The sequence below is a fragment of the Neoarius graeffei genome, chromosome 8 (assembly GCF_027579695.1).
Source record: "Neoarius graeffei isolate fNeoGra1 chromosome 8, fNeoGra1.pri, whole genome shotgun sequence".
In the NCBI taxonomy this organism is placed as follows: Eukaryota; Metazoa; Chordata; class Actinopteri; order Siluriformes; family Ariidae; genus Neoarius; species Neoarius graeffei.
In genome coordinates, this window is record NC_083576.1 from 50325564 (window position 1) to 50341413 (window position 15850).

General features: G+C 40.2%; 1 protein-coding gene across 1 annotated transcript in view; it reads left to right on the top strand.

The window, feature by feature from the left end:
* Positions 1-4064: 4064 nt before the first annotated feature.
* fgf13a (fibroblast growth factor 13a) overlaps positions 4065-15850 on the top strand; it is a 146370-nt gene continuing 134584 nt past the window's right edge. The window contains exon 1 of the mRNA XM_060926927.1: positions 4065-4224. Within this exon, the coding sequence (XP_060782910.1) occupies positions 4095-4224 (130 nt within the window). The 5' untranslated portion in view covers positions 4065-4094. The remainder of the gene's footprint in view (positions 4225-15850) is intronic.

The following is a 15850-nucleotide window of genomic DNA, read 5'->3' on the forward strand; positions in this document are numbered from 1 at the left end:
GGCAGAATGTAGTAGGAACTGGGATCACTCCTGCAGGTGTGTGTGCGTTACATCTGAATATGAACTGAGCCACATGTTGTTATGTATGAGAATATGCATTTAAAGTAAATCCAGTTGGCCTGGTGGGATGAATTGAACAGTAGGGGTCAGTCTTTGTCCTTTTTTTAGCTTTTGTTATGATTCAGTTATGGCCCTTTTCCACTACCCTTTTTCAGCTCACTTCAGCCCGACACGGCTCGCGTTTCGACTACCAAAAACCGGCACGACTCAGCTCGTTTCAGCCCTGCTTAGCCCCTAAAACTCGCACCGTTTTGGAGTGGGGCTGAAGCGAGCCAAACCGTGCTGACTGAGGTTGGGGGCGTGAGCAGACACTCCCCTGTGCACTGATTGGTGAGGAGGAGTGTCCTCACATGCCCACACACGCCCCGCGAGCGCGCTGGGATCTGTAAACACCGCAAACCCGGAAGGAGAATAATTACGAATTACGAGAATTTCTGAAGCCTTATGCGCCTCGCCTCATCTATACGCTCTTGCCAGTATCTGTTGGCGTTGTCGGTGACAACAAGCCACAGCACCAAGACCAGCAACACTAACGACTCCATGTTTATTGTTTACTCTCCGGGTCGTGAGACTACCGCTTAAAAGATCACTGAATCAGTGACATACAGAGCATCGTGGACGAGTTCGCGGAGCGCAAGGCTCGTCGTATGCCCTTCAAATAATGCGCGCAGTAGGCTATTGATGTTTTATTATGAGCCATGTACAGTATGTCACCTAATGTTTTTTTGTTTCTGAGTTACATGTTCGTTTGAAGGACTTAATGTACAAAATAACATAGTTGCACCCCGTAGTGTTGAAATTGGTAAACACAGTGCATTCAGTGAGGTTTGCACCGCCCTCCTTTTATTTCTGACTCTTCCTGTCACCACTCTGAGCGCTCATTCGTATGCCCTTCAAATAATGTGCGCAGTATAGGCTATTGATGTTTTATTATGAGCCATGTACAGTATCCTAATGTTTTTTGTTTCTGAGTTACATGTTCGTTTGAAGGACTTGATGTACTAAATAACATAGTTGCACCCGGTAGTGTTGAAATTGGTAAACACCGCAGTTGCGGACATTTTGTAGCCTAAAACGATGTTATGATAAGCTTTAATAAAGTGCCCGGTCATTTGCCCCGCCCCCGGCCCGGCTCTGACTTGTTCCGCCACTGTCACTGATGTCACTGTTTGCGCTGCTTAACGACATCACGTGACGTCCACCCACTTTCGCTAACTCCACCCAATGTGTCCACCCACTTCCAGCCAGCACGGTTCAGCGCGGTTGTAGTCGAAATGCAACTCCAACAGCCCCGCTCAGCCCGACTCAGCTCGACACGGCACGGCTCAGCCGCGTTTGTAGTGGAAAAGCGGCATTAGTGGGACAATTCATACCATATATGAAGAGGTGATTAGTGTGCTTGTTGAGATACTTACCAAATAATCTGTAAAAAGATATAATATCTCATAAATCGGATATCTCAACCGTTGGGGTGGGGCATGTGTAGCCTTCAAATTGCACCAGTGGTAGTCATGTGATGTGAAATTTCAAAGGTTGAGTAAATTTTGTGGAACACAATAATGAACGCTTCTTTCTTTCTTTCATATACAAAAGCAGGGCCTCAGGATAAGCCGTTGCTAAGGGAGATCTAAAACACAGCTGCCCTAAGGTGGATGGTCAGTGGTCTCTGTGGGTTTCTGATGCTGACTCAGCTGGTTCCTTCTAAAAATTTTTCTCCTTTTAGTCTGCATCATATTCAGTATTAGGACTCCTGGCCAGACAACTCACCACAAACAGCACTGGAATAGGTTATAAAAAGCACATATTTGTCAGTGCTAGTCTCAACAAGCAGATGCTCGATAAGTGAGAGTGGCATTAGTTATTTTCATGAATTTTTCCTTTTTTAAATTTTTTAAAATCAAATGTATTTCAGTTCAGTTATCCCTGCTGTCAGTCCAACTCTTGATGTTGTCCAACCAAGCCTTTCCTGGTCTGCCTCGTTAGCGCTTGCCTTCTACTGTGCCTTAGAGAATTGTTTTGGCTAGGAAGTTGTGGCAGCTCACATGTCCATACCAGCCGTGTTTTCTGCGCCTAATGACTGCTAAGAGCGGTTCCTGTTTACCTGCAAGGATATTAACTTGTTGCCTGACATACTTGTTAGTCTTGTGCTCTGTATATGAGATATATAGTAGTCTCCTGAAGCACTTATGATGTATTTATATTTCTGAAATTGGTAACAAGTTAGCACTGTCACCTCACAGCAAGAAGGTTCTGGGTTCGAGTTTCCTGCTTGACTGGGGCCTTTCTGTGTGGAGTTTGCATGTTCTCCTCATACCTGTGTGGGTTTCCTCCAAGTGCTTCGGTTTCCTCCCACAGTCCAAAAGACATGAAGATTAGGTTGACTGCTCTAAATTGCCCATAGGTGTGAATACAAGTATGAATGGTTATTCGTCTCTTTGTTGGCCCTTCGATGGTTTGGCGAACTGTCCAGGGTGTACTCCACCTCTCACCCGATGTCAGCTGGGATTGGCTCCAGCTTGCCCATGACCTGCAATGGATAAGTGGTACAGAAAATGAATGAATGAAACTTGTAACAGATGCTTTAGTACATTTTCATTTTTCAGAGAGATTTCTCTTAGGTTTTTATAAGAATCTGGCACTCACTAAAGATGTTGTTCTTCCAAAAAATCGGTGCTGGCTGTGTGTAGAGTTAGGAATTAATACATACAGCTATATAAATAAATAAGAGACCACCCTCAATGATGACCACCATTAAATGAGGTCTCTTAACTTTTTTTTCCCATAGCTGTAAAATCTCAGAGAAAAGGGCCCTGAACGAGGTACCATCAGTGAAGATCTCTGATATCCTCCTCTTTTTCAGTACCTCAAATAATAAAGGGACCTGCTTTAAATGTCTATTAAAGTTTAAAAGTCAAGGTCTGTGTTAATTAGCTGTTATCAGCTGTTATTGTTTAGACATGTAGACAGTACAGCTCAGTCAGCTAACCTACTTTAGTCATTTTTACATCAGTGACTGCAAACATTCACAATTCTGGATAACTTTTTTATTTTTTGTGTGTGCGTGTTGATGGTTTTTTCCCCCCCAAGACACAACAAGTTGTTCAGCTCCTTCAGAATTAAATGAACAAGGCGATAGAGAGCTTTGAATGATTACCAGTTCACTAATTCTAAGAACTAATTCACAAGATTAGGGACCATAAAAATAAAATTGTTTGAATTCGAAAACCTAAAGAAGCTTAAGAAGTGAAATCCTTGCATGAATCCATTACAGCAATGACAGCTGTCTGTTTGTGCATGAAAAAACTCTGCATCATGCAAAAATGTATTGCTCTCTATAGAATATGCATGTGAGATGAAGTATTATATGCAACTCTCTATTTGATTGTATAGCTGATGCATGGCCTGCACTTGCTTTTATTTTCCCTCTGCAAGGGACTGAATGTACAAACCTCCCTGAACAAGTGAAAAGGGGAGTGGGGGAGTTAGTGTACATCTCTGCACTGCCATGCTCATAGCCATGCTCGTGACCCACAGGATGATGCTCAGTAATGTGGGGCTTGATGATGGAAGAAGTCCTTTTCCTGAGCTCGGCTCAGTTTTCTTCCCTTCCGTCCTTTCCCGCACTGCCTAACTGCTCTCATTTTGGGTTCATTCATTTGTGATTTACTGTGTATTAACATTAATAATCTCTCCCTTTTTCTTTATTTCTCTTTTTAATTTTGTTCTCTCTCTCTCTCTCTCTCTCAAAAGCAAGCTACTGTGCATTTTGCTGTACTTACTGTTGCTTATGATGTTTTGTACTGTGCGTTTTGCTGTACTTACTGTTGTTTATGTTGCTGTTTACCTTATTTGCTTCTTCTCATCTTTTTCTGATTATTATTATTATTATTAGTTTGTTTCCTTTTGTTCTTGTGTTGAGATTGGTTTTGTTGCTTTGAGCAGCTGTTCTCTCCCCTTCTCTAACCCTGCGTTCATTTTGTTGTGGCCCGGCCGCAGTCCAGGATGACGCTGCCCCAGGTACCCAGGAGTACATTATGTTGCGGCAGGATTCCATCCATTCAGCGGATATAAGGAGTAAAGGGTCCCCCTTTCGTGCTAAGTGTCATGAAATCTTCTGCTGCCCGCTGAAGCAAGCTGTCCTCAAAGAGAGCACAGAGCCTGAAGGTTTGTCTGTAACTCATCCATGGAATTTTGTTTTCTTTTTTTATGATATTTATATATGCTTTTCTTTTTTCATAAATCTTAAGTTTCTTTTCGGCTTTTTCTAAAAAAACAAACAAACAAAAAACCCTGTGTGCGCTTCTGTGTAGTGAGGGCTCGCAGCCTGCAGTGACTAGAGGAGTGCTGTGTGTCTGATGTGTGTATGCACGTATGTCTGTTGCAGCCATATTCCCTCAGGCAAATGTAGGCCTTAGGTTTGTGGTTTCCATGAAATGCATGCACCAATAAAGAAAAGAGCCAAGAGAGAATCACAGGGGTCACAGAACACTGCTCTCCCCGATCTGCCACTGCTGATGAACAGCTGTCAATTATAAATTAACTATCGCTGCCTTCAGGGTGCCTGCAGATGCTTAAATCTTATTTTACTTTGTTTTGCAAATGAAATGTCTTATCCTGATATTGTATATTGTCATATACAGTGGTGCTTGAAAGTTTGTGAACCCTTTAGAATTTTCTATATTTCTGCATAAATATGACCTAAAACATCATCAGATTTTCACACAAGTCCTAAAAGTAGATCAAGAGAACCCAGTTAAACAAATGAGACAAAAATATTATACTTGGTCATTTATTTATTGAGGAAAATGATCCAATATTACATATCTGTGAGTGGCAAAAGTACGTGAACCTTTGCTTTCAGTATCTGGTGTGACCCCCTTGTGCAGCAATAACTGCAACTAAACGTTTCCCGTAACTGTTGATCAGTCCTGCACACCGGCTTGGAGGAATTTTAGCCCATTCCTCCGTACAGAACAGCTTCAACTCTGGGATGTTGGTGGGTTTCCTCACATGAACTGCTCACTTCAGGTCCTTCCACAACATTTCAATTGGATTAAGGTCAGGACTTTGACTTGGCCATTCCAAAACATTAACTTTATTCTTCTTTAACCATTCTTTGGTAGAACGACTTGTGTGCTTAGGGTCATTGTCTTGCTGCATGACCCACCTTCTCTTGAGATTCAGTTCATGGACAGATGTCCTGACATTTTCCTTTAGAATTCGCTGGTATAATTCAGTATTCATTGTTCCATCAATGATGGCAAGCTGTCCTGGCCCAGATGCAGCAAAACAGGCCCAAACCATGATACTACCTCCACCATGTTTCACAGATGGGATAAGGTTCTTATGCTGGAATGCAGTGTTTTCCTTTCTCCAAACATAACACTTCTCATTTAAAGCAAAAAGTTATATTTTGGTCTCATCCGTCCACAACACATTTTTCCAATAGCCTTCTGGCTTGTCCACATGATCTTTAGCAAACTGCAGATGAGCAGCAATGTTCTTTTTGGAGAGCAGTGGCTTTCTCCTTGCAACCCTGCCATGCACACCATTGTTGTTCAGTGTTCTCCTGATGGTGGACTCATGAACATTTAACATTAGCCAATGTGAGAGAGGCCTTCAGTTGCTTAGAAGTTACCCTGGGGTCCTTTGTGACCTCACCAAGTATTACAGACCTTGTTCTTGGAGTGATCTTTGTTGGTCGACCACTCCTGGGGAGGGTAACAATGGTCTTGAATTTCCTCCATTTGTACACAGTCTGTCTGACTTTGGATTGGTGGAGTTCAAACTCTTTAGAGATGGTTTTGTAACCTTTTCCAGCCTGATGAGCATCAACAACGCTTTTTCTGAAGTCTTCAGAAATCTTCTTTGTTCATGCTATGATACACTTCCACAAACATGTGTTGTGAAGATCAGACTTTGATAGATCCCTGTTCTTTAAATAAAACAGGGTGCCCACTCACACCTGATTGTCATCCCACTGATTGAAAACACCTGACTCTAATTTCACCTTCAAATTAACTGCTAATCCTAGAGGTTCACATACTTTTGCCCCTCACAGATATGTAATATTGGATCATTTTCCTCAATAAATAAATGACCAAGTATTATATTTTTGTCTCTTTTGTTTAACTGGGTTCTCTTTATCTACTTTTAGGACTTGTATAAAAATCTGATGATGTTTTAGGTCATATTTATGCAGAAATATAGAAAATTCTAAAGGGTTCACAAACTTTCAAGCACCACTGTACATTACAACTGAACCTGTTGTGAAAGAATTTGACATCTTCCATGTATATTTCAGGACTTATTTACTAAACGTATTATTTATTAAACTATTAAAAAAAAAAGCTTACCAGGCTGCAGGGGCGCCATTAGTTAGGGGAGGAAAGTTAGCACGATTCTAAGGGCCCCGCATTGACAGAGGGCCCTCAGAGCACAATATTAATATTATTACCATGTGCAAGTTAATTGAATAAAAATATTTTAAATAATTTTGTCTCTCAAAACAAGCAAATACAACAATCTTCTGGTTTGGTTTTCCATTCCCTGCAAAATTATTAGAATACCGTAGATAGTCTTTATATTTTACCCCTCTCCCTGTTCATTACATGGTACAGGCTTGTGTAGGCAGAGCCAGAGCATGACACCACGTTGGGTTTGTTGCTTTCCAATCCAGCACTAATGCAGCACGGTAGAAGCAGAATTGATGGTGAACCATCAGTAGATTGACACCATCATGAAGAAATTGGGTTACCAGAAGCGTAAAGAGATGGGAGGCAATATTATATTCTTTCATAGGGCCCAAATTTTCTAGTGGTGCCCTACCAGGCTGTACTAATTAGCTGGCACTTTCACATGCATTCTGGTAACTACAGCTACTTGCAATAAAATCGGACATTCTGAATCTTTCACGATGCACCATTATTTGCAGCAGTCTACTGAATTTAAGGAAAACAGACTGCTGTGTAATTTTAGAAAATATTATAATGTTTACAGTCTATCTGAAAGTATATAAAGTATCTGTATATTTTAAATCATATTATTAAGTAAATACTATAACTGTTTTCGTAACTACTGTAAAACTGTTAGTAAAGTATATGACACATATGAGGAATGTAACCTCGGAGCCACCAACTCCCTGACGGTTAAAAATTAGGACCATTTGCGGAGATCTTCAAAAATATCAAATCTTACTTAAGGGTACATGTAGACACTCTGCGCCTAATGTGACAATTTACCCATTTTATATTGCTCTGCATCCTCTGTTTCTTGATTTGATATCCCCTGACCCGTCTCTGACCCTGCTTGTCTCCTCTTGCTTATGCCCCCCCTTCTCCAATGTGCATAGATGTACCTGATGCTTGCTACTTCCCTTTGCCATGAAATATCCCTTTCCTTTAAGCTATTCCTCTTAGCCTCTCTTATAGGAGACACAAACAATGCAGTGTAGCATATCTACTGTATGAACTTCTGAATAGAAGGAGGATTTTTGCCCTTGCTCTCCCTGCACCCCTTTACTCATAGTGCTTGCAGATGCATGAGGGTTTGCTCATGTCTTTGAATGTCCTGATGGCTTAGAACACAGCGTAGGCATGTAGATCAAGTCATGCATGTTCCTAGATGGCCAGAGATGGTGAGCTTTGCTTTACATGTTAACTTTGTATGTTTTGGAAACCTGTAGAGCTTAAGAATGAGTGAGTGTGAAAGCGTTTTCCTTTTCAGATGTTTCAGGCGTCTGGGTAAGCCATCACACTTTAATTGAAGTTACTCGCAAATACATGTCATTACGTGCAATGGAAATTGGAATGATAAACCATTTAACTTTCAAAACAACCCTGTATATTTAATGAGTTCTGTTTACCTGTATTACTGTTGGCGATGAATTACGGGGAATCGCTGCTGCGTGGGTTGATTTCTTGAATGTTTTCTTCAGGGTTTAGTTAAGCAGTTAAAAACATTATTTTGTGGATGAGGCTGCATATCAGTGAGAGACTACAGATCTATTATTCAGTTTAACTGTGGCTGTGCTCAGACGTGACTAAATTTCCAACTGAAGGCGCATGCGTCTTATGTAACGTTCTTGAGGGTGTCATTAAGATTGTGGAGACTGATGCATGTCTGAGCGTGGGGTCTCTGTACAGCAGCCTAACCTCAGGCAAGTAAGCAGTATGTTCACAAGAGCTTCACACATTTCCTCGGCACATAAAAGCATCAGATTGTGCTACCACAAATAGAATATTCCAGGATCAAAGATTCATATTCTTCTGGCTAGACACACGTGCAAGTACACATATATTCACACATAATAGGGACTGTTAATCCAGCTCCTCACAGATCCAAAGTTCACATCCGCTTGCTTTCACTATAGCTCCTCCTCTATCTCTTCACATGGTCATTTCCCCTTTTCACACACCATCCCTTTCGAAATAAAAAATAAATATATAAATCTATATTTAAATTTAAACACACACACACACACACACACACACACACACACACACACAGAGGTGGATGAAGTACCCAACTTCATTACTTAAGTCAAAGTACAGATCCTACTGGTCAAATGTTATTCCAATGCAAGTGAAAGTTGTACAGTCAAATTTTGAAAGTACTGAAGTACTGGTTTTTAAAAATACTTAAGTATTTAAAGTACATTTTCTGTCAACGCATTGTTGTATTATTGCCACAGCGCTTACAAAACCTAATGCCACTGAAACAACCGACTGGATTTACTGACTAGCTTGTAGAACCTGTGGAATAAACACCTGGTAGAATGTTACAAAATGAAACACAACTGAACTAAAAAAGAGCCATTGTAATTTTCTTTTTTTTTTTTTTTATTGTAACACTCCTCCCCACCCCCACAAAGCAGCATCGTAGTGTTCTGACCCAGCTCTCGTAGTGTGTGCACACATGTATGTGTATGTTAATCAGGAAGACAGTGGAATAGCTATAAATGCAGCTTGCTCAGAAAATAAAAATGACAATCCAATCTGCTTAAAACCCAGATCCACACCTCTAGCTTACAAACTGCACATAGTATTCATGCACATATGAATCTGCCTGTGGAATCATGGTGGTTTAATGTTAAACTCGCTAGTCAGTGACACTCCACCTGACATGCTAGCAAAATCTTTTCAAACTTGAAATCATATTGAGTAGCTAACATTACTAGAAAAGAAAGATTTTTACATTTTGTTTATTTGGCAAGATTATGCTAAAACATTTCTGAAAGCACTTCAGATAAGTTAAAGTTATTCATGTTAGCGTAACCCTGTTTTTACATGCTAACTAACAGTGTCCAAGTTAACTAGCTATGTGTAAACGTTAGCCGTGGACAAGGCGACGGCAACTTGGCGGGTAAATCCACAGAAAGTCATTTGACTACCCAGACTGCATCGCTATTGCAACATTATCGCTAGCTCTGAAAGCACAGACAATTTCATTGCAAGCTTTCTCTTGGAATAAAACGTTTACGTACCTCAATATGCTTCCGCAGGTTGGACGGCAAATTTTTGTAGGCTGTGATGTACTCCGTTTTAAGCAAACGTTGAAAACGAAACAACTGTTTATTCCTTTCAGAAAACTGAAACATGGGTTCTAGCTATAGCCATGAGTGTGTGTGTTCCCCAGAAGTACTGCCTCCTTCCATTCTTCCATCAACTGATCATGTTAAATAATGCTGCGGAGAAATAATTGAACTTGATTTTATACAGTCTATGGACTTGAAGTGACCCTAGTGATTAGTGATCGGCTGTCTCAGTGTCACCTACAAAAAAAACAATCACGTTTTAGAAAAGAAAAGAAAAATACATCCACTTTCAAAGCCACTTCATAGTAACGAGTAACAAGGACCTTGATAGAAATGTAGTGGAGTAAAAAGTGTGATATTTGTCTTTTATTTTTTGTTTGCCAAAAAAAATTAATACTCAAGTGCAGTACTCAATGTAAATGTACTTAGTTACTGTAAATGTACTTAGTTACTGCCCACACACACACACATATATATATATATATATATATATATATATATATATATATATATATATATATATATACACACACACACAGTGGTGCTTGAAAGTTTGTGAACCCTTTAGAATTTTCTATATTTCTGCATAAATAGGACCTAAAACATCATCAGATTTTCACACAAGTCCTAAAAGTAGATAAAGAGAACCCAGTTAAACAAATGAGACAAAATATTATATTTGGTCATTTATTGATTGAGGATAATGATCCAATAATACATATCTACTGTATGAGTGGCAAAAGTATGTGAACCTTTGTTTTCAGTATCTGGTGTGACCCCCTTGTGCAGCAATAACTGCAACTAAACATTTCCGGTAACTGTTGATCAGTCCTGCACACCGGCTTGGAGGAATTTTAGCCCATTCCTCCATACAGAACAGCTTCAACTCTGGGATGTTGATGGGTTTCCTCCCATGAACTGCTCGCTTCAGGTCCTTCCACAATATTTCGATTGGATTAAGGTCAGGACTTTGACTTGGCCATTCCAAAACATTAACTTTATTCTTCTTTAACCATTCTTGGTAGAACGACTTGTGTGCTTAGGGTTGTATTGCTGCATGACCCACCTTCTCTTGAGATTCAGTTCATGGACAGATGTCCTGACATTTTCCTGTAGAATTTGCTGGTATAATTCAGAATTCATTATTCCATCAATGATGGCAAGCCGTCCTGGCCCAGATGCAGCAAAACAGGCCCAAACCATGATAATACCATCACCATGTTTCACAGATGGGATAAGGTTCTTATGCTGGAATGCAGCGTTTTCCTTTCTCCAAACATAACGCTTCTCACTTAAACCAAAAAGTTCTATTTTGGTCTCATCCATCCACAAAGCATTTTTCCAATAGCCTTCTGGCTTGTCCATGCAATCTTTAGCAAACTGCAGACGAGCAGCAATGTTCTTTTTGGAGAGCAGTGGCTTTCTCCTTGCAACCCTGTCATGAACACCATTGTTGTTCAGTGTTCTCCTGATGGTGGACTCATGAACATTAACATTAGCCAATGTGAGAGAGGCCTTCAGTTGCTTAGAAGTTACCCTGGGGTCCTTTGTGACCTTGCTGACTATTACAAGCCTTGCTCTTGGAGTGATCTTTGTTGGTCGACCACTCCTGGGGAGGGTGACAATGGTCTTGAATTTCCTCCATTTTTACACAATCTGTCTCACTGTAGATTGGTGGAGTCCAAACTCTTTAGAGATGGTTTTGTAACCTTTTCCAGCCTGATGAGCATCAACAACACTTTTTCTGAGTTCCTCAGAAATCTCCTTTGTTCGTGCCATGATACATTTCCACAAACGTGTGTTGTGAAGATCAGACCTTGATAGATCCCTGTTCTTTAAATGAAACTGGGTGCCCACTCACACCTGATTGTCATCTCATTGATTGAAAACACCTGACTCTAATTTCACCTTCAAATTAACTGCTAATCCTAGAGGTTTACATACTTTTGCCACTCACAGATATGTAATATTGAATAATTTTCCTCAATAAATAAATGACCAAGTATTATATTTTTGTCTCCTTTGTTTAACTGGGTTCTCTTTATCTACTTTTAGGACTTGTGTGAAAATCTGATGATGTTTTAGGTCATATTTATGCAGAAATATAGAAAATTCTAAAGGGTTCACAAACTTTCAAGCACCACTGTATATATCTCATCTCATCTCATTATCTCTAGCCGCTTTATCCTTCTACAGGGTCGCAGGCAAGCTGGAGCCTATCCCAGCTGACTACAGGCGAAAGGCGGGGTACACCCTGGACAAGTCACCAGGTCATCACAGGGCTGACACATAGACACAGACAACCATTCACACTCACATTCACGGTCAATTTAGAGTCACCAGTTAACCTAACCTGCATGTCTTTGGACTGTGGGGGAAACCGGAGCACCCGGAGGAAACCCACGCGGACACGGGGAGAACATGCAAACTCCGCACAGAAAGGCCCTCGCCGGCCACAGGGCTCGAACCCAGGACCTTCTTGCTGTGAGGCGACAGCGCTAACCACTACACCACCGTGCCGCCCACTGTATATATATATATATATATATATATATCTCATCTCATCTCATCTCATTATCTCTAGCTGCTTTATCCTGTTCTACAGGGTCGCAGGCAAGCTGGAGCCTATCCCAGCTGACTACAGGCGAAAGGCGGGGTACACCCTGGACAAGTCACCAGGTCATCACAGGGCTGACACATAGACACAGACAACCATTCACACTCACATTCACGGTCAATTTAGAGTCACCAGTTAACCTAACCTGCATGTCTTTGGACTGTGGGGGAAACCGGAGCACCCGGAGGAAACCCACGCGGACACGGGGAGAACATGCAAACTCCGCACAGAAAGGCCCTCGCCGGCCACAGGGCTCGAACCCGGACCTTCTTGCTGTGAGGCAACAGCGCTAACCACTACACCACCGTGCCGCCTGTGTGTGTGTGTGTATATATATATATATATATATATATATATATATATATATATATATATATATATACACACAACACACAAATAGTGAGAAACCTTAAATGTATTTTGTTATTAATTGAACTTGTCATCAAGCTGCATTAGATTAACAGTTTATCCTGTAAAAAAAATCATGCAAACCTAGTGTAATCAGTTACCTAATTTATGTTTATAGGCTTTACATCATTTAATATGCACCCACTGCATGCAATCACCAAAGTATATCATTTTAATTTGTCAGTCTCATCTTATATAATTTGTTTTTGGTGGTCATTATAAACTTCATTTGTCTCAGATAGGAAAATGAAGCTTAAATTTTTATTGGGCATTGCTTTGCGACTATTATCTCCATTTTTCATATCACCAGCACAAGCATTTCAGTGAGTAATGACATGGAGTTCCTGCCTCTCCAGTATCACTGCCAAAACAAACACAACTGGAATGAAATGAAGTCTTGAGGACACCTTGCTCACTCAGACACCAGAAGTCCACATCTCCCTGATGTCACAAAAGTGCTGACTTGGAGGACCACGGTGCTTATGTTGACATTTGAAACAGGGCTTATTTCTTTAATCTCAAAGGAAACCTTGTGTTGCGGCATAGCAGCACTAAAATGAGCACAAAACATCCAGAAAGTGATGTGCAGTGAGATAAGGGAACAAGAGAAGGGTCGAGATGTAGGACATAAAGTGTACGCTCACACATGGTAGCATGAACATTGCTAGAAATGCAAATTGGTATAGTTACGGTGTATGCATAAAACAAACAAACATAAAAACAAAAAGTAACCTTACTTGATCAAAACATAAAACTCTATCATATCCTATATCTGTGTTCATTTGGAAATAAATGATTGATGAATAGCAGTGGTTTGCACTATTGCCTCACAGCAAGAAGGTTCTGGGTTCGAGTCCAGCAGCCAACGGGGGCCTTTCTGTGTGGAGTTTGCATGTTCTCCCTGTGTCTGCCTGGGTTTCCTCTGGTTTCCCCCACAGCCCAAAGACATGCAGGTTAGGCTAATTGGTGGCTCTAAATTGACTGTAGGTGTGAATGTGAGTGTGAATGGTTGTTTGTGTCTATTGCCCCTTTTCCACCAAAGCAGTTCCAGGGCTGGTTCGGGGCCCGTGCTTAGTTTGGAACCGGGTTTTCTGTTTCCACTGACAAAGAACTGGCTCTGGGGCCAGAAAAACCGGTTCCAGGCTAGCACCAGCTCTCTGCTGGGCCAGAGGAAAGAACCGCTTATGTCAGCAGGGGGGCAGAGTTGTTAAGACCAACATGACCGATGTTAAGACCGCGAAAGATCGCCATTTTTAAGCGACGAGAAGCAGCAGCTGTACAAACGCGAAGTCATCCATTATTATTGTTGTTGTTGTTGCCGCTGCTGCTTCTTCCATGTTGTTTTTGCTTTGATATTTGCGCCAAGGTTTATGTAAACGTAGCACCGTAACTGACGTATACAGCGCCGTAACTGACGTATACAGCGACGTAATGACGTATACAGCGACGTAATGACGTGGCTCCGCTTAGTACCGCGAGCTATGGAAAAGCAAACTGGTTCTCAGCTGGCTCGCAAGTTGAACGAGTTGTAAACCAGCACCAGCACTGGCCCCGAACCAGCCCTGGAACTGATTTGGTGGAAAAGGGGTATATGTGTCAGCCCTGTGATGATCTGGTGACTTGTCCAGGGTGTACCCTGCCTCTCACCCATAGTCAGCTGGGATAGGCTCCAGCTTGCCTGCGACCCTGCACAGGATAAGCAGTTACAGATAATGGATGGATGGATGATTGATGAATACTAGAAGAAGGATTAGAAGTAATTTGGCTGTAGTGCTAGCTGAAATTACGTAACTTAACGTTAATTATAAATGTAATGATATAAGAATTTAATGCAATCTTTCATATTTTCTTCAACAAGCAAACAAAAACAATGCTTTGTTATTGCAGGAAGCCATCTTCAACCATACATTCCCCCTCAAATAATGTTAGCCATTGTACTTCCTGTCAGCAGGCTAACATTGGCTATGAAACCAAACCAAACACTGGGAAAAAAAAGTAATTTTCTACATAATGTCTAGTTAATGTCAACTAAAATATAAATTTAGTTGAATGTGAACAGAAGTTTATGTCTCCTGTAGTTGCAGCTGATTTCTTTTACTTGTGGTCATTCTGTCTCAACAAACACAGAGTTTGGACTTTATCTTGCTGTTGGTCTCCTGTTGCTTACCCTTATCAAAGAAGTATATTTCAAGTTCATTTTATTAAGTATACTTAAGTAAAGTTAAAGTATATTTCCTTAAGTATACTTTTGTGTACCAAGTATACTGATATCAATGTACTTACAGTATACTTGTCAGTAATCTAATCTAATACTTCTTGGGACTAAATTGGCCCAATTTTAGTTTATAAAAACTATACTTGAAGTCTAAGAGAAGTAAACTTTGAGTATACAATGAGTATTTTTTATTTTGTACTGCGAGTATACCACAAGTAAACTTATATACTAATAGTTTACTAGATCTATACTTGTAGTCCACTCTTTAGTTTACAAAAGCATACTTCATGGTATACTGGAAATATACTATGAGTTTACTTGTTTTATACTTCTAGTCCACTTTTTAGTTTACTAAAGTATTCTTTGTAGTATGCTGGAAATATACTATTGGTTTACCCGTTACACACTTCTAGTCCACTTTTTAGTTTTGAAGTATACTGCAATTACCCTTCTAGGTATGCTATTAGTTTTCTAGCCCTAACCCTTACCTCATGCACACTACCAGTAGACAACTTAAGTGTTTTGAGCTGACCACAAACTTATGCGACATGTAGGTTTAAAAGATGGGATTTAAAACATGCTGCCGTATATCACAAAGAGGCCAATATGTGTGAAAAAGAAGTATTTTATAGGCTACTATCAAAAGGATAAGCACAACTACAGGGCAAGTACTCTTAAACATAAGGCACAAATATTTTAATACTTTATTACACTTTTGTTAAGTATATCTTGATCAAAAGTTTAAGTATAAGCTTAATATTGTAAGTTTTTATTCATCTTTAACATGGTTACTAATCCAAACCTTTACACACTCTTGTAAAGTATAAGCTTAATATTGTATACTTAGACTTTTCTCTATACTTTTCAGTATAAGCCAAGTATACTTATGTATAACTTTATTCAGTATATCTCTGATAAGTAAATAGAAAGTAAACAAAGCATACTCTCTTATTTTTAGTTTAAAAGAAGTATACTAGAAGCACACTTGAATAAACTTCTTTTTTGTAAGGTATCG